Here is a 24,915-nt window from a genome sequence, read left to right as displayed (position 1 = left end):
CCATGGATGATTTTTATTTCATTGGCCTTGGGTGTGGTCTGGGAATCTGGGTTGTTTGAATGAGATTCGATGGGTTCAGGGTGGTATGGCTGTAGACTTATCTGGGTCTTTCAAAGCTCCCTGATCAAGTCTCTTGTGCAGCCAGAGTTGATTGTCCCTCCACACCCTTTATCCTAGAGAGTCTAGCCTGATGAAAATCCTGCATCAGGTCCCCACCACCTCTGCTCTTGACCTTACACTTGTCACTTTAGACTTGATGACAGTTACTGTTCCACCACACATCTTGCCTACTGTGGGCCATGAGAGGCCAGCACCATGCCAGGCTTATGTTTGAATAGACTGACCATTGCCGTGGAAAACCTGCTGAGAAGAAAAATCATCCCTCTTTTCATCTTATTTATTGTCTATTTATAGTTTCAAATATAATCCTTGCCTTATTTATTTAGGATTCCACAGTGAAGGTCATTTGACTCCCTATCTTTTGTTACAATAACAATAGCTAACCACTACTGAGTATTTACCATGTGCCAGGAACTGTTTCAAGTGTCTTGCACATGTGAACTCACCTACCCTTCTTAACAACCCTGCAGCATATACACTGTCATCACTCCCATTTTACAGATGAGGAAACTGAGGCATAGAGAGGCTAAAGGAGTTGTCAGTGTTCACACAGCCAGTCAGTGGCTGAGTTGGGCATCTACATCTTATTTCATTTAAGTGAAGCCTCTTCTCTACAAGTCAGAAGGACTTCTCTTGGATTTATTATGCCTTTGCGTTGTATTTTCTTTCTCAAAACAGAACTTCAGGGACGAGTGAGTGTACACCTATGAGATCTATCAGTATCCTTATGCTCTCACAGTGGCAGAGTGGCTTAGGACAGAGAGCTTAGAAAGAGAATCATTCAACAGCTTGAGTCTCTTTCGTTGCATCCACTGGACCAAGTTGTCTTGATCTCATGGAGACATAAGTAACTAAAAGCAGGCAGTTCTTACCTGTGCCAAGGGCAGGCAGGACCCTCTACAGTTAGCACTCTCATATCTGCATACTTTTAGAATTGTCCTCATAAGAAAAAGGAGAGACTGAGAAAAGCCTGGGCATGATTCAAAAACAGCCTGAATTCATCTGTCTTTGAAAATACCTAGAACTTCTCCTCTGCTCATTCTTCTGGGAGAAATCAGAGGCTCTCGGAAGTCAGTAATTGTGATCTCTTGAGTCACAATTTCTGCAGTTGTATCAAAGCCTAATGTGGGGATGCAAGATGGAAACAGCACATGGGGCTATTGCCATAGACGAGGCAGAGAGTGGAGGGGCTGAAATCTCCTCCTGGAAGGAAAGGATTAGCTGCCCAAAGAAGAAAACAGATTTGAGAAATCCATTTACCCTGAAGGTTTAATAGGGAATGCAGGTCAGACTTACTCAAATGTCTTTAGTCACGCGTCTCTCTCCTGTTTTTATCTTGTACCCAGCTCAGAGTTTCAAAAGAGAGCGGGTAGGTGAACCTTTAAACCTCTGACATTAATATTTACATCGACAATATTAGGAATAAGAATTCTTGTCATCTATTGAACTGAAGGGATGGTATTAAAATAAATGTAAAATTATTAATCATATATTTTTCAGTTATTAAGACAAACTCTTGCTTGTGCTTATATGATCATAACACCCAACTCAGATTCTAAGAATGTCACTAACATGTGTTTGGTTTTTCTCTTAAGAATTAATATTGCCTATGATAAGAAAATAATTTGGAAATATTCACATGGATTTTGACATGGCCCTAAGGAATTAGCCATTAAAGAATTGCAGAATCCTAATTAGTCTCCAAATAATCTTTTGCATGGTAAAGAACTTCTGCTTGGAAGAACACTATTTCAATATACTGTTTGTCACTTCATTACCTGAAAGCTGCTTGGAGGCATTTTGTGGATTGAAAATCATTTGAGGGCCCAGAGGGTCAACACAAAGATGCACAGAGCCTTGAATTCTAACCATAACCCTGCCCCTACCTAGATGTGTGGCCTAGGCCAAGTCACCTTTCCTGAGCCTTTGTTTCCCCAGCTACAAAATGAGTTGTACTAAATAGTCTTTGTAAAATGGAAATTAGAAAGCCATATGTCATCTATCCCCTGCCTTTCTTTCCTGCCACACTGAAATTTGTTAGCTCCTCTCCTTCTTCTCCCCTTCTCCCACCTCTCTGTCTCTCTCGCTGTCTCTCTCTCTCTCTTACACACACACACACACACACACACACACACGCACGCACACACATGTCTCCTTAGAGTCCTGGAATGCCATTATGCCATGATGCCATGGTGTCTCCCTTTCCTTTTTCAGATCTTTGCTCAAAAAGAGGCCTTCCCTGATCACCCTCTCCAAAGCAGGCCTTTCCCCACACCCTGCTCCCTGTCACTCTCAATCCGCTTGCTGATTGACTGTCTTCTTAGTGCCTAGCACCATCAGAAAGTATAAGAAGACAACATGGTGCTGGCACAGGCGTGGACAAAGGGACTGATGAAATAGACTGGAAAGTGCAGCGACAGACCCACATGTTGTTGAGTCGGGGGGACGGTTCACACGTTTATTTTATTATTTTAAATTGGATAATACTAAAAAGAAACAATTTTTAGAATAAAACCAAAAAAGTGGACCATGCATGGAACATTGTCATGATCCAAGGATAATGATTATGCAAATTTTGTACACTTCAGATCCAAAAATTAAAAAGCTACTTGGGAGGCTAAGGTGGGAGGATTTCTTGAGCCTAGGAGTTGGAGGATACAGTGAGCTATGATTGCACCACTGCACTCCAGCCTGGGTGACAGAGTGAGACCCTGTCTCTAAATGTCTCTCTTTTTTTTTTTTTTTTTTTTTTTACAAAAGAATGCTGATTTGGCTGGAGAGGATTCCTTCTCCAGCTGAGAGGTTGGCATTGACAATCCGGAAAGACCCTTGGAGCCCAAATACGATCCTGTGTTCAGCATTCACTAGGCTTCAGGCAGTTTCTACTTTGCCAGTAGTAGATGTCATTTTCCCCATTTTGCAGGCAAGGAAACTGCAGCTCAGAGAGGCCGAGTCACTTTCCCAAGGCCACACAGTTCTTAAGAGGTCAGAACAGGGCCGGGCGCGGTGGCTCAAGCCTGTAATCCCAGCACTTTGGGAGGCCGAGGCGGGTGGATCACGAGGTCAGGAGATCGAGACCATCCTGGCTAACATGGTGAAACCCTGTCTCTACTAAAAATACAAAAAACTAGCCGGGCGTGGTGGCGGGCGCCTGTAGTCCCAGCTACTCGGAGGCTGAGGTGGGAGAATGGCGTGAACCCGGGAGGAGTGAGCCGAGATTGCGCCACTGCACTCCAGCCTGGGTGACACAGCCAGACTCCGTCTCAAAAAAAAAAAAAAAAAAAAAAAAAGAGGTCAGAACCAGGGTATGTGTGCAGGCTTGACTCACAAGCTCATTCCTGTGCCATAGATCACAAGCTTCCACTGGCTATTTGAAGGTATATGGGTGTGACTTTGGCCAGCCTCTTACTAGGGAAATAGAATATTCCTCTCCAGCATGCAAAATAGGAGGCCTTTGCCTTTAAGGAACTTCTGACTTTCCACTCCAGTCGGCGCTTTTATGGGTGCCGCATCCCAGAGACCCACAGAGGAGGTCTCAGTAGCAGCACTTTGAAGTCTCTCCCACAGGGCCCCCTCAGTTGAGCACAATTGTTGTCCAAAGACCAACACATTTTGGCTCTTGCTTGCCTTAATACTCCCTCTCCGTTCCCAAATACAAAAACATTGGCATTTCTTGGAAAGTGGTTTTGGCTCAAAGCCTGCTATCTATCCCACACTCTCAAGCCAGCTTCCTCAGGGCCCCTGTTGCTTTATTTCATTGAGTGTTTGTGTTTGGGGGCTGACATTGCTGCCTCCTTTGTAAGGGGCCTCCTGGCAGGTGCCCAGGGAAGTGTCCTCGCCCATTGGCTAACCAACAGTCTTCACTCCAGTTCCCTTCTCCACACTGGGCTCAGGAGTGGTGAAAACCCACAATACACACATGCAGAACCACTGAGGGTTTTTCTCCTTTCTGTGGTTATTCAATAGTATTTTTAATGTCTCTTTTCTTGAATCAAGGGATAATTAACCTAAATTCATAAGTGGTCAGATGGATACATTTTGACAATTGTACACACCTTTGTAACCACCTAAAAGAGGCTATAAAACAGTCCTGTCACCCCAGAAAGGCCCTTCAGGCTCCTTTCCAATTCATTCCCTCTCCTCCCTCCCTGGAGCAACCACTTTCTGATTTCTAGCATTGTAAGTATTTTTGCCTGTTTTTCGACTTCGTGTCAATGAAATCTTACAGCATGTTCCCTTTTGTATCTGGCTTCCTTCCCTCAGCATGGTGGTTTTGAGATGCAGTTGTGCCATTACCTGTAGCAGCAGTGCATTGCTTTCTATTGCTGAGTAGTATTCCACGGTTTGGGTATGGCATTTACCTGTTGACCAACATTTAGGTTGCTTCCAGTTTGTGGTTCTCATGAATAGGACTGCAATGAACATCTGAGTACAAGTCTTTTATGAATATAGGTTTTCATTTCTTTTGGGAGAATACCCAGGAGTGGAATGGCTGACAACAGGGCAGGTGGTTACTGAACCTTTCTAGAAAGTGCAAGACAGTTCTCCAAAGTGGTGGTGCCATTGACCAGTGGTGGACAGTTGTTTCACTTGCACCATAGCCTCACCAACTTTTGGTGTTTCTAGTCTTTTCAAATTTTAGCTATTGTAATGGATGAGATATGGTTGCTTAGTTGTTTTTTTAGGACATTTTAAAGAATGTTCCAGCATGTCAGTCAATGCCAGCTCAGATACTGAAAAGGTCCCGTAGGAGGGAAACCAGGTGTTAAATGTTTACAGACAGGAGGTTTCTACTAATCATCCCTGTCCCTAAAGCAGAGTCTTTCCAGCCCTGAGGGCTGTCTGTGGGCTGCCTCAGGGCGAGCTCAAGGCCAAAGCCCTAGAGCGGGGAACTAGGGAAGGGGAAGGAGGCCAGCAAGAGAGTCAGAGTGGAGAAGAGGAGGGCCCCTGTGCAGGGAACACTGAATCACACTGTGACAGCCACAGGGCAAGTCTCAGGGCAAATGGTGTAGCATGCCACACAGATACTGATCATCTAACATGTTAGCAGCCGGCAGGCACAGAACAGCTCATGAGCCTGCTCAGGGAGTCCCAGCCGGCTTGTGCTCTCAGCTGCTCCGACCATTCAAGGCAGATATGACAACATTTCCAAGGCAGAATTTTGTTACCATCTATTTGGCATAGGCAACTGGAAATCCTCCAAAATCCAATTGCCAGGCATGGAACCAGTTAGGTGGCAAGCATTGGAACCACTGGGAGCCATCCCTGGGACTGCCAGCTATGGGCTTTCCTGGATTCTCCAACCCTGTCCTCACAAGGATGGAGCCTGCCTCTAAAATATTTCAGCTAATCCATATATCTTGAAATTGAGTATTATGAATTTTACCCTTTTTAAAAATAGCCATCATGCTAAAGAGCAAGCCATCAATTTCACCACTTAAAAAACAACAACAACAACACACATTTCTAGCATTCCTGGTGCTCTTTAACCAAGCCTTGAGTATTGATGGAGATGAAGAGATAACGAACTCCAGTAGCAGCCTCAGGATGGGAGCTTCCAGATTAGAACTTGAGCTTCCCCTCCATGGGGCGTGCACTTGTTAGCAGAATGGTGGCTAACTGGGTTAGGGCTTCACCTAAGTCAGACAGAAAATGTCCCACTATAGGTGCTGGTGTATTTTAAGTTACAGGCACCATAGCCCTGAGTCATGTATCTCTGGAGCCAGAGAGCTTAAGCCTAGGGAGAATTTTATCAACCTTGGTTTAGGGGGTGGGAGGCTGGGTTCAAGTCAGCTGTGACATTTATTGCAGGGCTTGAGGTGGGTCTGGGGTTCTAGATCTATAAAATAGGGGCAATCTCTGCTTACTTCCTCAGGTGGTTGTGAAGGTTACAGAAGATACTTGGATTGGCCCTTCGCACACAAGAGCCCCCATGGTGTCAGTTTGGTCACTCCAATATGGCAAGGACCCAGTGTCTTTAGAACCAGCATTTTGGGAGAAGAACCCAATAAGAGGGCAATAATGTTGGACACAGGCAAGGGCTTGCTAGGGGTGGAACATCAGCAGTCAGTGGAGGAGGAGGATGCTTTTGAATGGGCAGCCTTTGCCTAGAAAATAAATTATATAGGGCACCAAGGGAGAAAGCTGGCCCTAGATCCTTGAGCCATAGATGCTAACTCCCCTAAAGGACTATCTACAGGGACCTTTCTTATAGAGAAGCCAGTGTGGAGAGAGGGCAGAAATCCAGGCCTCCCTGCTCTGCAAACCAGCAAACCATCAAAGGGTACAAGGAGAGAAGGGGGTTGCAGTCCTAGCAGATTCCTCTGGCAAGAAGCCAGGTGTGCCAACTTCCCAGGTATGTTTGCCTGTGTTGTGCCAGGGACCTGCTGCTTCTCCCTCCCACAGCCCCCACCTTCTCACATGGGTGAGGGCCACCTGAGCAGCTGTGGGGCTCCAGGGAATGAAGCTGCTGAAAACTCTGCCTTTTCCTGCTCCCTGGAGGCAGCTCCCTTATCCCTGCCAGCTCTGTGAATGCCAATGAAACAGACTCTTTCAGTGGATATTTATGCAGTTACAGAGCACAGGATGGTCCTGACCCCATGTAAATACACTATTCAAGTCAGGAAGAGCAGCCAAGGGTGCTCAGTGAATTTACTGCAGAAAAGCTAGCACGTGGAAGCTTGGAATTGGGCTCTGAGTACTTGGGCTACTTCTAAGGTTCTGGTTTGAAAGTCACTGATATGAAAGCCAGTGGATTATGGGGTGCTCTGAGCTTGGTGGAAGTAATAGAGTAGGAGCTCCCAACAGGCAGAGACAAGCCTGCCTGCCCCCAGCACTGTGCACAGGGTGGGTCCCAGGAAGCTCTGCATTACTTAAGATAATGCTAGCTTTGCTTACCGACACATTGAAAGAGTACCATGGCTCAAACACAATAGAAGTCAATTTCTTACTCACTTAAAGCCCCAAATGGATTATCCTGATGGCAGGTAGCCCTTTCCCTTCCAAGCCATGATTCAGGCATGCAGGCCCTTCCATCTTGTGGCTCCACTATCTTCAACAGGGCGCTTCTAAAAGGTCCTTTTGCATCAAGCTAAGGGGAAGGGGAAAAGGGTTGGAGCATCACATATGGAAGGAAGCTTTGTAGGAGGCAGGCCTGGAAGTGGTGCCCCTCACTTTCAACTCATGTTCCCTTTGCTAGAACTCAGGTACATGGCCACATCCAACTGCAAGGGAGGCTGGGAAATGTAGTCCAGGAAGAAGAGGAGGTGGGTTTGGTGAACAGCCACAGATGAAATATTTCTGGGAAGCATGCAAATGAACCCCTACCTGGGATGCAAGCTGGACCAGAGGTATGGGAAGTGAGAATTGAGCTCCAAAAACAAAAGGGAGCACCTATTTCAAGCTGTGTCCTTCATGGGTCAATAGTCACTAGCTGCAGTGTTAGTGGTGGAGAGGGAAGTCCAAGCAGGGCTGGGCCAAGACAGCAAAGCTAGGCAGACCTGCCTGAGGTGCAGATGTAGGCTAAGAAATCCTAGGTTCTGGTCAGAGACCGAAGACATCTCCACTTCTTCCTTCCTGCCTTTCTCTACTCTCACCTGCTCTCTGCACACTACCAGGAATCTTTGCTCTCTCTCTCCCCCCCACCTCTCCCAGAAGTGCCTTCCCTGCAGTGAATGTTGTGCATGTTCTGGAAAGCTCTGACCCTCCCTCCCATCAAAACAACCATTCGCTGGGGATTCACAGCTCAGTTCCTGGGAGTGGGGAGTTGGCGGGGTGGAAAGCAACAATCCAACAAACCCAGTCACACCAAGGTGGTACCAGTCTGCTGGGAATGCTGAGAAACTGAGATGAGAAAATAAATGTGAAACACCTAGTGGGATGCATGGTAAATGCTTATTAAATGGTTTATTATTATCAACTTGTCACTGTGTGTGTGAGAGGGAGTAAGTAGGGGAGGGGGGGAAGAAAGAAAGAAAGAAAGAGAAAGAAAGAAAGAAAGAAAGAGAGAGAGAAAGAAAGAGAGAGGGAGAAAGGAAGGAAGGAAGGGAAAGAGAGAAAGAAAGAGACAGAGAGAAAGAGAGAGAAAGAAAAGAGGAGGAGGAGCTAGCAAAGCCCTGCAAATTAAACCGTTTTATCTTTTCCTCCCAACCTAATGGTTTCACTAGTGAATTGATGGCTTCCTGCTCATCAGAGCCTGAGAGAACATCAAGATTGTGTCGGTTGAGTTGTCAGTCCTTTGGGGCACAAGGTTAATTGATGGGTGATTCTGAACACTCTTTAAAAGAGCTACTAGGTTGGTGCAAAAGTAATTGCGGTTTTTACCATTGAAAGGAATGGCAAAAACCGCAATTACTTTTGCACCAACCTAATAGATAACCCCTAGAATGTCTGAAGCACTCTTGACTCTCCCCTAAGCCCTCACCAGCCCTGGACTTCAGGCACCTAACCTACCAGCCTGCCCCAGACATACCTGTCCTCTTCTGCCTTTCCTTCTGTCCTGCACTTTTGGAAAACCCTCCTACATTCCAGCATCTCCTGCGCCAAAATCCTACTCATGTGGCAAGGTCCAATTCACAGGTCACCTGCAACAATAAAGATTTGATGACTGGAATTCAGATGGAAAATACCTGAGGTGGAACAGGTGAGGAGGGAGAATCCTGATTTGAGGATCCTCCTTGACTATTAGAGGGACAACAGGTGGCTTCACTCCTGCTTGGCCACTGTGTGTGTGTGTGTGTGTGTGTGTGCGTGCGTGCACGTGCGCACATGCATGCATGCAAACACATGCATTCTAGAACTCTTCCCCCAAATAAAATAGGAAATAATACCTATAATCGTTATTGCTAACTAGCCAGATGTTGTACAGCTGATCTTTTTCCTCCCCCCACCCCAACTTTGTGTTGTTTATGCTATATTAGCTCCAACCATGATACTTGCTTTAGGATACATATAGTGAATTTTTAAGGACTTCAAAAGCCTCACCAACCCTAAGATTCTGCGGAGGATGTTGTTCTGCTCTTGCACCTCTAGGCAGAAGGGTGCTTTTGACAAAACAGAATTCCAGAAAGAAGCTTCCCTGTCTGAAAGATGAGTACTCTCCACCCTCTCCTTCCTGCATTGTCTCTACTTCTCGGGTCGAGGTTATTGTTATTATTATTAGGCAGCATGCAGCTGATGAAGTGAAGTAGTGTTTGTTTATTTATTGATTTTTGGTCCCCAAGTTGGAACAGAAGATCACCAGAAAAGAAACTCCCTCTGTGACTCATCCCAGGAACATCTTGCTTTCCAGCCAGCACAAATATGATTCAAAGAACTTTCTGGAGGGCCCCAGCTATATTTTAGCAAAGGAACACATTAGCTATGCTGACCATCTCTTGAAAATTTTGCTTTTGGAAAGATAGTCATCTCTGGCCCCCTTGTGTGTCTTGTTTTTTTATAAGATCTTGAGTCACACCCCTTTCCAGCTGATTCCCCTGTGGTGTGAACATTGTTATTATAAAGGAGTGTCTTCTTCACAGGGGTTACAGAAGGTGTCACCAACTGGGGAAACATTTGGTCATGGTGGCCTAAATTAATGACATTTAGATATTCACATAAGCATTGAGACTTTCCAGGCCATGGCTGGTGTAGCAGACATTTGTCGGTGTCCTGCCATTTCCCGCTCAGAATGGCCTCTTCTACACCAAATGCTACTTACTGCAAACATCCATGACGCTCCCTAAAGGTGTGAATTTTTGGTTTTTGGTTTTTGTCTCAGGAGCACACTAGATCTGCATGCTGGGCTAGCTGGAAGTGCTAAGGAATGACTGTATCCTCCAGGAGCAGCCCTTGGCCAGTGATGGATGGGTGCGGGTGAATAAACACCCCAATTTCCTAGCCTCTCAGTTGGGGTGACTCTGAGGTCTCCCCAGTGGAATTGAGCTTCAGTTGCCCACAGTGGTAACTTGTTTGATAAATTGGCTTCCTTGCTTTCCTTGTCTCACCACTTCACTCCTCTACTGGTGTTGTCTGGGATCTTCTCCCAAATAAATTATTTTCAGTTAATCCTTGCCTTAGTGTCTGTTTGTGGGGAAACCCAAGCTAAGACAACTAGCTAGTTGGGTTCACCAAAACCCAACAGCCTCCTTTCTTCACTCCCCTCACCCTGTTCATCGCCATCGTTGGTAATGGTTCAAAGAACATGATTGATGATGATCATGAAGTTGCCATTGTGGCTGTAGCACTGCAATAGCGTGTTGTGCATGGGCGGAGAGCCCTAACTTCTGCCTGGAAACCTGGTAAGACAGAAACCAGCGTTTAAGGAGGTAGCCAGTTCAGTAACAGGGCCCTGGAAAACTTTGGATGCTGCTAAAATCTCTGCACCAGGGAGGCACATATTCAGGAGGTTCATGTTGGGTGAGCAATAAGTGCTTGCTGATTGTGTCTATAAAGGGATGAACAATTGACTCACATTCATGTCGTTCCTTAGTTCTGAGTACTTAAGGGTCAAGGTCAAGCCCCTGTCCCCTTTATTTGATCTCAGGTGCCTCCCAATGGGCCCAGCAAACTTAATCATAGTTGTAGGCTCTTGTCTCTATGGAGAAATTTCAAGACTGCTAGGAAGGTTCCTCCCCATGACCAGTATCTGAAATGTCTCAATTATAGTTTCATTTCTTTGTCTATAGCTTTATTACTGGCTGGATTATCTTTATTATACCAATAAAGGAACATAATACTTCAGCCTTATCAGTCATGCACCTCAATGAGAATGAGTTTATCAGCTTCTTTCTGGAAAACCCAATTTTGATGGGAGAAACCTAATTCTGACTGTCCAAGGAGGGGTTGGGGAAGCTGGGGGGGTAGGAAAAAATAAATATTAGACACAGAAAGAAGGTACATTTAGATTTTTTTTCCTGAAACTGATAACTCAACCAAGTCACAAGGGAATGTGTTTGATGATTTTAGAGGCATAGGAGAAGTTCTGCCCAAATTTGGAGCACCTTCCCTAAGTACTTGCAGTACTCAAACTTGTGAACAATGCTATATTTTATTTTTTTACCATGTCCTCACTGTGCTAAGAAGTTCCAGTCCTGTCTCTCCCTTCACCCTGCTGTCCTGCAACCAAGCTATTGCAGATTACAGCATCCCCTTGTGGCCAGCTGAGTAACTCTCATTCAGTGTTTTCCTCACAGCTTTCCTCAGTTTCTCTGTGTTCTTTCACTCTTCTGTTATAGCTAACCAATCTTTCCTTTGGATCTACACGAACTTTTGAGTCTTCTCTACTTTGACTCTTGCCTAGTTACCTCAAAAAGGCTCTTTGCTTTCTCTCTCCTTCTTATCCTTACCCTCGTCCTCTCCGCTTCCACTTCTTCCATGTTTTTGTGAGTGAGAAAATAACCTTCATCACCACTGAAAAGTAGGAGAGGAGAGCTACTTAAGCTCTTGTGCAAAGGAGAAGGAAAACTGAAGGCTATGAAGTGAAATTATGTGCGGTCAATCAGCAGTAACTTCAGAACCTTTAAAAGTGCTCACGAGTTCATATTCAAGATACAAAAGGTTCTGGCCACCTTTTCTTTCTCCCCCAGCCTTTCAGTTTGAATAAAAAATAGATTTTTGTATTTATTTGTCTTCCCACCGTATTTAATGTCTAATATTGAGAGAGCATTGTTTTCTATTTTCACTTCAAATGCTCATTTCAGCTACGTTGGGTGTTAGGTGGGTTTTTGTGGGCTGACCTGGAAACCTTGCCATCAGGTGTAACACCAATCCTATGGTAAGTGCCTTCTTAGTTCCTAGTAGCTGATTTTTAAATGAATCTTTGAATAAACAGGGTTGCGAATGTATAAACCCATTCAGGTGCAAAGAGAGCATGGGTGATACTACTCAAGATGCTCACAAGAAATATGGCGGGTGGATCTGATGATGCCAATGATGCCAATGACACAATGATGATGATAGCACTGACAATGAGAATGATGGTGAAGATGAAGACTGCATCGACAGTGGTGACAACAATGATGCTAATGATGTTGATGATGGTACCAGTGATGATGACGACATTGATAATTGCCATGATTTACTGAACACTTTCTGTGTCAGGCACTGTGCCAAGTACTTTACTTAGCTTATCTCCTTTAATCATTACAACCACCCAATGTGACAGGTCTTTTTTTAATCCTCATTTTACACAGAGAGAAACTGAGGCTGAGAACTTACTTGCCCCAGGTCACACAGCTAGCAAAATTAGGCAGAGCTGAAGTTTGAACGTAGGCCTTTCTAAGTTCAAACCTTATACTCCTAACCACTCTCGTAGGGGGCCCAGTGCCCAGGGTGAGGCTGGCACTGTCTCCATGGCAAAGGGTGGCAAGGGATTCACATGCATTAGAAAAAGGTGAAACTGAACTCCAGTTCTTTATACTTCAGAAATCTGCACCCCTTCCTTCCAGTGACCCCTCAGAGGGTCTATTTCTGGCACACTGGTCTCTGGAAAATGTCCTGCTAATGACACAGGATTATAAACAGTCTTTTTCCCAGAACAAAAATTTAACCTTTGTATCTCAATCTAATTAGAAGTATTTTCTCTTCCAGAGGCAGGTTTTTTCTTCCTCTTTGTTCCAAATTTAAGAGGTTTCTTTGTTGTCAGAAAAATGTCCAAAAATCATAGCTCTTTAAGATGATAGACCTTGGCCCAAGACCTTAAACGTGACCTGAGCTCCTGCATGAGATGGCTGCTCCAACAGCAGCACCTGAGGGTGCTTGGGGTTCTGGGTGTCCAACTGAACTGTAGGGCATTGGCCCAATGCAGGGATGGACGCTTTCTGACTCTCACAGTCCCCTGTCCAGGTGAGTGTCCCCTACCACCACCAGCAGCTCTTTATGATTTTCTTCTGTGATGCTGAGGTTCGCCAAGACCTGAGGAAGGCAGTTCATTCCTGTTAGTATCAGGAGCAGCCATCTCTAGAAAATAGACATTTGTTGAGATCCTTGCACCAACATCACCCCTTCCAGCTGTCTAGGGACTGGCATTCTTCCCTTAGAGACTTACTCCTATACCTCTGCAGGAAATGTGAGCCTTGAAGGAGCCCTGTTAAAAGCAGATAATCCTGGGATAATATGGATTTGGTTAATATCTTGAGAATGGAGCCAAGAGAGATGGCAACCTGCCTACAAAGAAAGTGGTATCAGGTTGGAGGAATAGGAGATACATGCCTGGCACATAGTAGGTGCCCATATCATTTTTGAAAGAATGAATAAAAATTAATGGACACAAATCTAGTTCCATATTCCAGCCTTGCAGTCAGGCCCGTGTGGGCCCCCAAACCCATCATAGATCCTTTGTGGGCAGGCTGAAGGTAGCAGAGGCTTGGAAAACCAGGCCTGGGAGCTGGTGGTGTCCTCCCTCCAGTTCCTCCTTGGTCTTCCCACTTTCCCGTCCTTTGGGGCCCACAGCAATTCCTCCTCCAGCAGCTCCTGGGAGGCTAGGTTTGGACTCCTCCCCAGCAGGCACCACTGGCTCCAAGGAGGCCTGAGTGAGAGTAGAGCAGTCCTTCATGTTACAAAAGAGGAAACTGAGTCCCAGATGTATAAAACAACATTCCAACAGTCATGAAAAGTTCATGTGTGTCCTGAATCTCTTCGTTTCAATGACTTATCTATTAGGTATCACTGAGTCAAGACATGGGGGGGGGGTTCTTTTTTTTAGCAAGCTCCTCACCTATCAAACTTTTTGACATTTTGTTGGTTGAATCAAACCATCCCACATACTTTGGCATTAGATGCTGGTTCCAATAAAGATGTTCTAATCCTGGGTGACTGACTGTGCTAACTCTATAGCTTGTGTGTTAGACTCAAGTGCTCCTCAACATCTTTTGAAATGTGAAACAGAGGCAACAGGTGGGGTAATGTGCCTTTAAGGAAGGAGCATGGGTCTGGGAGTCAGTGTACTCTATGCTGTGTGAACTTGAGCAAGTCACTTCACCTCTGAGCCTCAGGTTCCTGCTCTTGAAAACAAGCGGGGTGGGGCCGGGCATGGTGGCTCATGCCTGTAATCCCAGCACTTTGGAAAGTCGAGGTGGGAGGATTACTTGAGGCCAGGAGTTCAAGACTAGCCTGAATACCATAGTGAGATTCCAGTCTCAACAAAAATAAAAGTAAAAATCAAGTGGGCATTGTGGCACACACCTGTAGTCCCAGCTACTCAGGAGGCTGAGGCAGGAGGGTTGCTTGAGCCTGGGAGGTTGAGGGTGCAGTAAGTAATGATTGGACCACTGTACTCCAGCCTGGGCAACAGAGTGAGACTCTCCCCCAAAAAACACAAAAAACCCAGAAGGGGTGGGCTGGGCCAGTGATACTGAGACTTGTTCAGGTAGGGGCACCCTGGAAGTCTCCCTGGGCCCTGAGAGCTTCATTTCTCCTGCTGAGTTGCAATGTTTTCATTCTCGCACTCCTGTTAGAAAAAAAAAAATGTGAACACTCCCCTTAACACACACACATGCACACACACATATAATTAGATTTATATGCCTTCCTATATTTATTACATACACTATAAAATAAAAAACAGGAATAAAAAAAGATGAGATGATAAAACAAACATAAATAAGTTTTATGATACCTCAGGGCATGACCTTACCTCCTCTCCCTGGGAAGACCTTGGGCTCTCCTGCTGTTTATGGCCAGTTTCTGATGCTTGGCTCCACTTCTCCTATTTTTCACAAATATCAGATCAGAGATAATATTTGTACTCTGTCCTCCCTAACAGATCTTCCCCATAGCCACTGTCCGTCCTCATGAAGTTTAGTCCCAGTTTGTGGTCACTACTGTTTTCATAAATGAATTAGCGTTTCAGGGAACTCGTCTCTAAAGCTAATATGGGCATTCATATTCCCTTCAGAGGGCTGTGTAGACCTCTGGATGTAAAAGGCAATCAACCATAAGGTAGGTGACTATTTTGTGTATTCTTCATATTTTAACTAATTTGAGACTACATTCATGTGGTAATTATGTTCACAGCTTTGGTAAAAAGGCCCTGTGCTGATGTTTAAAGCTTAGAAAATTTAATCACTGGGGCAAGTAATTGACAATTATTATACCCTATTGGGAGAGAAAGACCAGTTGTTACCCAGTTGGAATTACTTCTTAGATATTTAGTGCATCTCAAGTCCCGAATGGTAAAACCATGTATGTATAGAATTAAATGATGAAAATTATGCTTTTCTTACTCGGCTCATAGAGAGTGGCTGGTGATTTTTATGTAGAATTAGGTTAGTCATTGAAGGTTTGATTTAAATACTGGATGGAAAGCACAAAATAGACTGAGAATAGGGCACGGATGGAAGGGGCAAGATTCTTAGCAGAGGTCTCTGGGAAGTCAGCCTTGCAAGAGGGAGAGCCATCTCACGTCTTCCTGGGGGTGGGGGCACATAGGGAGACACTGCAGGGGCCCCGGGGAAGAGGCGGGAGTTTGGTGTGTTGATAGCCTCAGTCTTTTCTGGGAAATAAGAAGGAAGATGGGCCATTGAGAAGGTCAGCAGACCAGCAGTCGTGTGTTCTGGCCTTTAGATTAAGGGTCTACAGCCTCACTGTACATTAGAATCACCTGCTGCATCCTAGAATAATTAAATCTCAGTCTTAGGGGTAGGACCTAGGCATGGTTTTTGTTTTTGTTTTTGTTTTTGTTTTTAAGCTCCAGATTACTCCGATGAATAGCAAAATCTGAGAACCAGTGGTAGACCAGCACTTCTCAGACTTCAATGTGCATACACATCTCCTGGGGCTCTGTTTGGAAGGCAGATTCTGATGCAGTGGGTCTGGGCTGTGGCCTGAGATTTGTATTTCTAACAAGATCCTGGGTGCTGCTGCTGCTCCAAGGACCCCACTTTGAGCAACAAGGGCATCCAGGGGTATTCAATCTTTTGGCTTCCCTGGGCCACATTGGAAGAATTGTCTTAGACCACACCTAAAATACACTAATGATCGCTGATGAGTTAAAAAAAAATTGCAAAAAAAAATTTCGTAGTGCTTTAAGAAAGTTTACAAATGTGTGTTGGGCCGCATTCAAAGCTGTCTGGGCCATATGTGACCCTTGGGCCATGAGTTGGACAAGCTTGGGTAGACAGTCCTACTTTGACTAGAAATAATTGATAGCTGCCTCCACGCTCCATAGAAACCAAAGCTGTTGATATTTTACAGTTGGAAAACACATATCTTGAGAGGATTTTCAGCTATGTTTTAAGATGTGATTGTTGTAGGGGAAGAAACTTACCTTGATAGATGGCTTAATTTAAAAAGCAAAATACTTGACCTCTAAGATAATTTAGGCTATTCTCCAAGTCCTAAAATCCACCTATTTGTTGGTTGTGGACATTTAACACTGAACTATCGGAGTCTCCCATGGCTGGTGAAGGTGAGTGGCTGCCATGTTCTCCCACCATGTCACCTGCGGGTCTGACCCTCTGCTCTTCCCGAAACAAGAGCCTCGTGACCTCTGTAAGAAGTGGCCTTGTGTAAGTTTCAGTCAGCCTTTTTGAGTTGCAGCTTACTCATCAGTAAAAAGGGTCAGCAAGAGTCTTGAGGAGATGTCAGCTTTAATGTCCCTGCCCACCTTGACACACCATGAGTGTATAAATGGTGTGCCTGCGACAAGAGGATGAGGATGAGAACACCAGGCTCAGGAAGGCTTAGGTGTTCATTCGTGCACCAATTCATCCAGAATATATTTCCTAAGCACCTACTAGTGCCAGATATGAGGTGGGAGACTATCCCCTTCTCCTGGAGAAACAAGTAAATAAGAAATCCCAGTATGGGCTGGGCAGAGTCAGGACTAGATAAAGTCAAGTTGGGGTCCTTTGGGAGCCCAATGAGGGTGGGGGTTGATCTCAGAAGAAGCAACTTTAGAGCTGAACCCCTTAAGTCAGACAGATGAGCAGGAGTTGGCTGGGTGAAGGCTGAGGTGGGAGAGAGCTCCAGGCTAATGGTCAGACCCTGGGGAGACCGGCCTCTGGTATAATTAGATCTTTGCAATAATTAGATGAGGGGTTCAGATAACAGTTCTGTGACCCCATGATATGGTTTGGCTCTGTATCCCCACCCAAATATCATGTCAAATTGTAATCTCCAGTGTTGGAGGTAGGGGCCTAGTGGGAGGTGATTGGACCATAGGACTTCCCTCTTGCTGTTCTTACAATAGAGTTCTCACGAAATCTGCTTGTTTAAAAGTGTATGGCACCTCCCCCCCACCTCTTGGCAGACACGTGAAGATGTGCCTCCTTCCCCTTCACCTTCTGCCATGATCGTTAGTTTTCTGATCCCCAGAAGCAGAAGCCTGTATGGCCCACAGAACCATGAGCCCATTAAACCTCTTTTCTTAATATAATAAATTACCCAGTCTCAAGTATGTCTTCATAGGAGTGTGAGAACAGATTAATATACCCCAAAAGTCTGCAAGCAGAGCTACTCTCCCAGTCCCTCCCCACCTCTTCATCTCTCCTGGGCCCTGAGTCTTTTCCCCACTGTCTCCATACGGGGTGCACATGGGCTACACGGGGTTGAGGCCCTAGCAACTGGCTGCAGACCAAGACATCGAGGTCTCCAGGGTCTCCAGCAACTTGAAAATCCAGGTTGCCCACTTCCTACCCAGCCACACTGCCATGGTTTAGTGACCTCCACTCCCACACCCCCAGGGATAATAGGAGCAGGCGGAATGGATGGGTGCCCTCATTTAAACCCACGTGAAAATGTTTTGCAAAACCCAAACAAAATGTTCCCTGTCGCCTCTGAAGAAATTCATGCCTCCTGGGCTTGAGCATCAGCTGGCTCCTGTGATGTTCCTTGATTTGAAGCGGTCCCCCACCCACCTTAGGCCCAAGCTAATCAGCAGCTTGGCTGAGTGGGGAGATGGGCCTCTACCTTCTCTCCAATCATTATCTGGCTACTTGGCTTGTCCTCAGGGACACAGACTCACCCTTTGAACCCTCAATTCATGAGCTGGTTTTGTATTCTTAGGGCATCGCTGAGGCTTCCAGTACTAGCCCCTGCAGCAGCAACACCCACTATGCTCCCACTAGATGCACCCAGACCACCTCAGCTGCTGACTCAGAGTCAGAGGAGGGTGCTTGCTGGCAGGTTGAACAGCAAGAGGAGATGTAGAGAGAAAGATAGAACGAGACTTTCTGGGAGATGAGAGGGTGCATGATGAAGGCCAAGTTCATGTTCCTTTGCCTGGCTGTCCCAGGGCCAGCGCCATACTTGGCAGGGACTAGGCAGAGGCAGGCAAGTCTGTCTCAGGGCCAGCAGCTCTCTAGGGAAAAGCCCAGGGCTACTCTCAGGCCTGCTTTGGCTGAGTAGTCAGGCAGATCTGGAGCTATCCTGTTGAAGGAGGTGGAAGTGAGGTTTGGGCCAGGGGTTTTTCCTGCCCTGAGATCCTGCATACTGCTCCCCTCCACCCACACCTTGGCCTGTCCTCTGTCCTTCATCTCACTGGGCCTCAGCCTTGTTCCCAGAGACTTGAGTCACAGCAGGGGATGCAAGGGCCTGTCTATAGCTCGTTGGTGCTGAGATGCCCTCCAACCCATGTGACACCTGTCTCTGGAAGGCAGGCTGGGGATAGGTGGGTAACCAGAAGTAGGCTGAGAGGATGGAGGGCCCTCAAGTCTTCCAGTAACAGAACCATAGCCACTTCGGGCTGCAGTCCCCAAGGACAGGAGGAACTCCAGTGACCAGAGGGACAGATGAGGCCCCTTGTGGGATAAAAAAGAACAATAGTTCAATGACTTTACTAGGAAGGGCCTGGCCTCCACTTTGAAGAAATGTGATGCTCACGTACTGTTTCCTGCATGCGTCTGCAGGCACATGCACTCGGTGTTGAAGGAGAGGCTGTGGGGACTGCTTTTGCCAGGAAACAAAATGCATGGAGGGGCGTGGCCTTCACAGCTCTCACGGTCGAAGGGAAGCCTGGGAAGCCCAGCCTTTATGTACCTTTAGGCTAGTTATTTAATCTCCCTGCAGAATCAGTTTTTCCACCAACAAAATTGGCATAATTATAAGACCCCTCTGGCTGGGTTGTTCTCAACAGAGGGCCTGGCAAATAGCAGATGCTCAATGAGTTGTAGCTCTTGCTATCTGTGGGAGGAACAGGGGCCTGAGGGAGGTCACCTGCCCTGGCAAAACCCCCTTTTCACTTTTCTGAGCAGGACTGTTCTGGAATGTTAGCAGGCCTAGACCAAGGCCAGGCAGGGAAGGGATTGAGGTTTCACAGGAAATGATGAGAGCTGGTACCTAAGCTGAAGGTGTGTGCAAGGAGCAGGTGGAGGAGGCATCCAGAAGTTTGCCTTCTTTCCTTTGGGAGGGGATTGAGAGAAGCAGACAGGGAGGGAGAGAAGCTGCCATTTCTGCAAGGGTGGACAGATGCAGCTGTTATGAGAAAGATGTCTCACAGCTGGATAATCCTAACCCCACAGGAAGACCAAATGTGTCACAGAACATGTATTGACTTCTGTAGCTGCCGTTGTCCTCACCAGTCCTACTGCAGCTTCCCTTCAGCCTTTTCTTACCATTCCCCAAGGGTTCTGGCCACTGTGAGGGACAAGGATCTGGCCTTAGGTTCTCAGGGCCTTCTTGGGGCTGCATACAAGTGGCCAACAAATATTTGTCCTGCTGATTTGGATGCCTCTCCTGGTATAACGTTGATGCCTTTGCATGCTAGCAAATCTCTGATCAAATACATGTTGCCTCCACTAGACTATAATGTCCATGAAAGCAAGAACCTTGTCTGTTTCACTCAGGATGAGTGAATGAATGAATTCATACATGCGTGAATGAATGAATTCATACATGCATGGATGAATGAATGGTGTATTAGAGGCCAGGTGCAGTGGCTCACACCTGTAATCCCAGCACTTGGGAGGCTGAAGCAGGAGGATCACTTGAGGCCAGGAGTTCAAGATGACCCCAGACAACATGGTGAAACCCCATCTCTACTAAAAATGCAAAAATTAGCCGGGCATGGTGGTGTGCGCCTGTAGTCCCAGCTACTCGGGAGACTGAGGCAGAAAAACCACTTGAATCCAGGAGGCAGAGGTTGCAGTGAGCCAAGATTGCGCCACTGTGCTCCAGCCTGGCTGCAGAGCAAGAGTCCTTCTCACATAAATAAATAAATAAATAAATAAATAAATAAAATAATAATTTAAAAAAGCATCTTAGAGGCATGGCGTCTTCTGGGCTGAATCAGGCTTCACTCATAAAGAACCAGATCCTTCAGCTAGGGCAAGCCCCCTCAGCCTCCCTGGGGCCAGGCTGCCTCCCAACTCTGTCCCAAGGGGGTTACTGGCCAGCATGCTGGGTCACCTCATGGCTTCCAGAGGTAGACACGCTCTGGATCCTGCCAAAAGTGTGGCCCACCAGTCATTCTCCACAAAGCTGTTTGCACAGCATCGTTTCCCTCCCCGCCTCTCCTCCTGCCTCAGAGAAACTCCTTGTTCTGTGCATTTAACACATTCTGATTGCCTGGAAATACCACAGAGTTGTTCATTTGTTAAAGCTGCCTTACTGTAGTGAGACATCATTTGTTTCTTTCTTTCTTTCTTTTCTTTTTTTTTGAAATGGAGTCTCGCTCTGTCACCCAGGCTGGAGTGCAGTGATGTGATCTTGGTTCACTGCAACCTCCGCCTTCTGAGTTCAAGCCATTCTCCTGCCTCAGCCTCCCGAGTAGAGTAGCTGGGACTACGGGTGTGTGACATCACGCCTGGCTAATTTTTGTGTTTTTAGTAGAGATAGGGTTTCATCACATTGGCCAGGCTGGTCTCGAACTCCTGACCTCAAATGATCTGCCTACCTCAGCCTCCCAAAGTGTTGAGATTACAGGCATGAGCCACCACACCCGGCCTCGTTTGTTTATTTCTAACCCCACAGTGTGCCGGGCTGCCTCTCTTTCTTGTTTTGGAGGTTGTGTTGGTAATTTTGGGGTGGAGAGAGGACAACGAGCTGGCCACAGGACTAAAGTCTAGGCAGTTGGGATAGGTGAGGTCAAAAATCTCAGTTGCCCAAGGCCTGCCCAGTGAAACTGAGGATTATTGAATTATTATTGAGCCCAACCAGACTCCAAGGCTGCTCAGATCCCTGAGTTAGACATGGTGCCTGCCTTCTCCATGGTAACGAGGCAAAATATGGACAGGTTTCCATGGAGAGACCTATCACATCTGCAGCCCTGCCTCCTCCAGGAAGCACACGCGCTAGGTGCCTTTGGCCTCTCAAGAGGTGGCCAGAGGTCTGTGGGAGGTGCCAAGGACATTGAGAAAGTGTGCCTGACCTTTGAGGATTTTCGTTTCCAACAAGTGTTCCATCTCCCCAGCCCTAGGTTCATCAATGCCCTCTTCCTCTTGGTAGCTAGATATTAGGAGAGGCCACAGATCAGATAGATGAACTGATTGGGGAAATGACAGCGGACCCAATGACCATTTATGCGAGTCATCATCCCATCTTCACCTTGCCCTGGGGAATGGATTTTGCTGTTATTGGGAGAAATGGGAATGTCGTTGGTCAGAGGGAGACAGAGAGACAACTGTAATGACCCTTGTGTAAATGGACTGCTCTTCCTTATCAAACCTCTTTTGGAAGAATGATTGCTACAGAGTATTTAAAATGCCATTTTCCATAGTCATAGCATATTCAAATGTGACAAGGCGTTATTTTTTTCTGTAAAGGAAAATAAGTCTTCACTGCTTATTTGAATTTGAACGAGTCAAATTTCTGCATATCTTAACTGTCTGACATAGCAATGTGGACTGAAAGTTTGTTTTTGTTGAAGGCTAAACATATAAGCTGAGAATTAGGCTTAAAAAATGCCCGGTTTAACCTCACTTGGCTATTTACTGATTACATCATCTGCATTTATAGCTTAATCAGCTGTTAAATTGGGGTTCTCCAAGCACAGATGATCATGTGGGTGTGTTTGCATATATTAGGAGATATCTATAACCTGAATATATACATAGAGAGATGGGTTATGCTCCCTGGTTAACTAAAATGTGAAAACTTTCTAAAGACGTGAGAGAGCTCTTAAGGCAATTATAAACAGTCTTTTCAGGAAGAGTCATATTGTATGTTCTGTGTTGCAGGCCAAGTGGCATCAGAGCTGAGTGATGGACAACCTGCAGTCCCAGAACCTCTCCATGGACATGACTGACTCCCCTCCTGCCTTGGCTAATAACAGACTGGAGAATGGCATGGCTCAACTGATCACCACTGAGGCCTGGAACATCAACTCCACTGACCTGGTAAAGAAGGCCCTGGTGACCGTGCCAGCCCCATCCATTCTGAACCCCCCTGCCGAGTCTCAGAGTGGTATGGCTCTGAAGGTGGCAGCCACTGTGTTGCAGCCCCTGTGCCTCGGGGAGAGCCCAGTGGTGATGCCCATTCACATGCAGGTGGAGGGAAGCTCCGCACCAGAGCTCAATCCCAATGGCAATGCCACCTACGTCATGACCACCCAGGGCCCCGTGCAACTGCCCGTGGTGCTGGAGCAGCACGTCTTTCAGCACCTCAACTCCCCTCTGGTCCTGCCACAGGAGGACCCATGCTCCTCCAATACCATCCACAACAACCTCTTCCAGGGAGCGGAGGACTCGGAGGCCCAGCCCCAGCTCCTGGACCTGAGGATCCCCAGCCAACCGCAGGAGCCCACTTTGCCATTTGAAGCTGTGCTCCAGAATTTGTTTCCCTCTCAGGGCACTCTCGGGCCCCCACCTTGTCAGCCTCCTCCTGGCTATGCCCCTGTGCCCCCCCAGCCTTTTAGCTCCCCCTTGTCCCCCCTGGTCCCACCAGCCACCCTCTTGGTGCCGTATCCTGTGATCGTCCCCTTGCCTGTGCCAGTCCCTATTCCCATCCCCATCCCGGTGCCTCAGAGTTCTGAATCCAAGTTCAGCTCCAGTTTCCCCAAACCGCCATCTTCCTTTGGCCTGCACTCCTTTAAAGGCACCCAGACCCCTCTGGAAAAAGATGAACTGAAGCCCTTTGACATCCTCCAGCCTAAGGAGTACTTCCAGCTCAGCCGCCACACGGTCATTAAGATGGGAAGTGAGAATGAGGCCCTGGATCTCTCCATGAAGTCAGTGCCCTGGCTCAAGGCTGGCGAAGTCAGTCCCCCAATCTTCCAGGAAGATGCAGCCCTAGACCTGTCAGTAGCAGCCCACCGGAAATCCGAGCCTCCCCCTGAGACACTGTATGACAGTGGTGCATCAGTGGACAGCTCAGGTCACACAGTGATGGAGAAACTTCCCAGTGGCATGGAAATTTCTTTTGCCCCTACCACGTCCCATGAGGCCCCAGCCATGATAGATGGTCACATCAGCAGCAGTGATGCCGCCACCGAGATGCTCAGCCAGCCCAACCATGCCAGCAGCGAGGTCAAGACTGAAAATAACATTGAGATGGTGGGCGAGTCCCAGGCAGCCAAGGTCATTGTCTCAGTCGAAGATGCTGTGCCTACCATATTCTGTGGCAAGATCAAAGGCCTCTCAGGGGTGTCCACCAAAAACTTCTCCTTCAAAAGAGAAGACTCCGTGCTTCAGGGCTATGACATCAACAGCCAAGGGGAAGAGTCCATGGGAAATGCAGAGCCCCTTAGGAAACCCATCAAAAACCGGAGCATAAAGTTAAAGAAAGTGAACTCCCAGGAAATACACATGCTCCCAATCAAAAAACAACGGCTGGCCACCTTTTTTCCAAGAAAGTAAATAATGGCTTTTTAAAATTTGTATGATTATAATATGGGGAAAGGTGCATTGGTTTTATAAAAAGGCATTTAAAACAAATTATCTTTGTTAATTATTTTGGGGAGTAGTTGGGAAATGGAAAGGTGACTTGGCTCTAGAGGCCCTGTATGCTAGTATCATTTTCTTTTTTAATTTTTGACTTTTCACAAATGAGTAAATAAGAGCAACCTATTTTTCAAGCAGATTGCACATTTTTTGCAGCTTTAATGGAATATTGGGTGAATTAGAGGGGTAAAAAAAAGCTATTTTCATTGCCACAAAGTGCTTTGATGATGTAATACCTAATAAAGGGTAGGATGAATATTTCACAATAAATGTTTGTTTGCACTAATTGGTTGCAGTATTCCATCATTTATAAAATTTACATTCCTTAACTGGCATAATTTGGCCAAAACTCTTGCTTGTAAAAAGCTGTAAGTTATCCGTGATTAGAGACTTAAGCCTTTCAGGCATATTGGAAAATATTTCCCCATGCCCCAGTAAAAGAAGGGTTAGGAATATGGATGACCTGGAGCAAGTCATTTCCCACTTTGGCCTTGAGTTTTTTTATTTCATTTCTTAAATAAATAAATAAATAAATAAATGGCAAAGAAAAGAGACAGGGAGGTGAGTTTCAAGTGCCCAAGACTCCTTTCAGTTCATATAGTTCTTGGGTGTATAGAATTCTGTGCCTGGACCTTCCACAGTCTAAGACAGACAAATGTTTCACAACAAAAAAGTAACGTGCTTCCTTCCCACCGACCAAAAGTTTAGTTGGAAATGCCCTTCTTTTCAAGGGCAGTACGAGCATTGTTCTCAATGATGGAAAATCTTGCAAGTCAGAAGTAGTGGCGCAGGCCAGTGGATCAAGAGATGGCTCATACATTTTCCTAGCCTTGGATAGAGATCTTTGAGGGTGGAGCCAGGGAAAGAAGACAAAGTCATTCTTTTTTAGTTCAGCTCGGTGATTATCAAATGGGGTGATTTTAACCCCCGGGGTATATCTGGCAAAGCCTGGAGACATTTTTGGTTGTCGCAGCTGAGAGGAGAGATTACTACTGGCATCTAG

At 46.3% G+C, this 24,915-nt stretch overlaps 1 protein-coding gene across 2 annotated transcripts in view; it reads left to right on the top strand.

Moving 5' to 3' along the window:
- RAI2 (retinoic acid induced 2) overlaps positions 1 to 24,198 on the top strand; it is a 63,345-nt gene extending 39,147 nt beyond the window's left edge. For both annotated transcript variants that reach the window (XM_045383218.2, XM_005593083.3), the window contains exon 2: positions 22,212 to 24,198. In XM_045383218.2, coding sequence (XP_045239153.1) covers positions 22,236 to 23,828 — 1,593 coding nt within the window. In that variant the 5' untranslated portion in view covers positions 22,212 to 22,235 and the 3' untranslated portion in view covers positions 23,829 to 24,198. The remainder of the gene's footprint in view (positions 1 to 22,211) is intronic.
- The last annotated feature ends 717 nt before the right edge of the window (positions 24,199 to 24,915 follow it).

The sequence above is a fragment of the Macaca fascicularis genome, chromosome X (genome assembly GCF_037993035.2).
Source record: "Macaca fascicularis isolate 582-1 chromosome X, T2T-MFA8v1.1".
NCBI lineage: Eukaryota > Metazoa > Chordata > Mammalia > Primates > Cercopithecidae > Macaca > Macaca fascicularis.
This window is presented reverse-complemented; position numbering and strand designations above follow the sequence as displayed.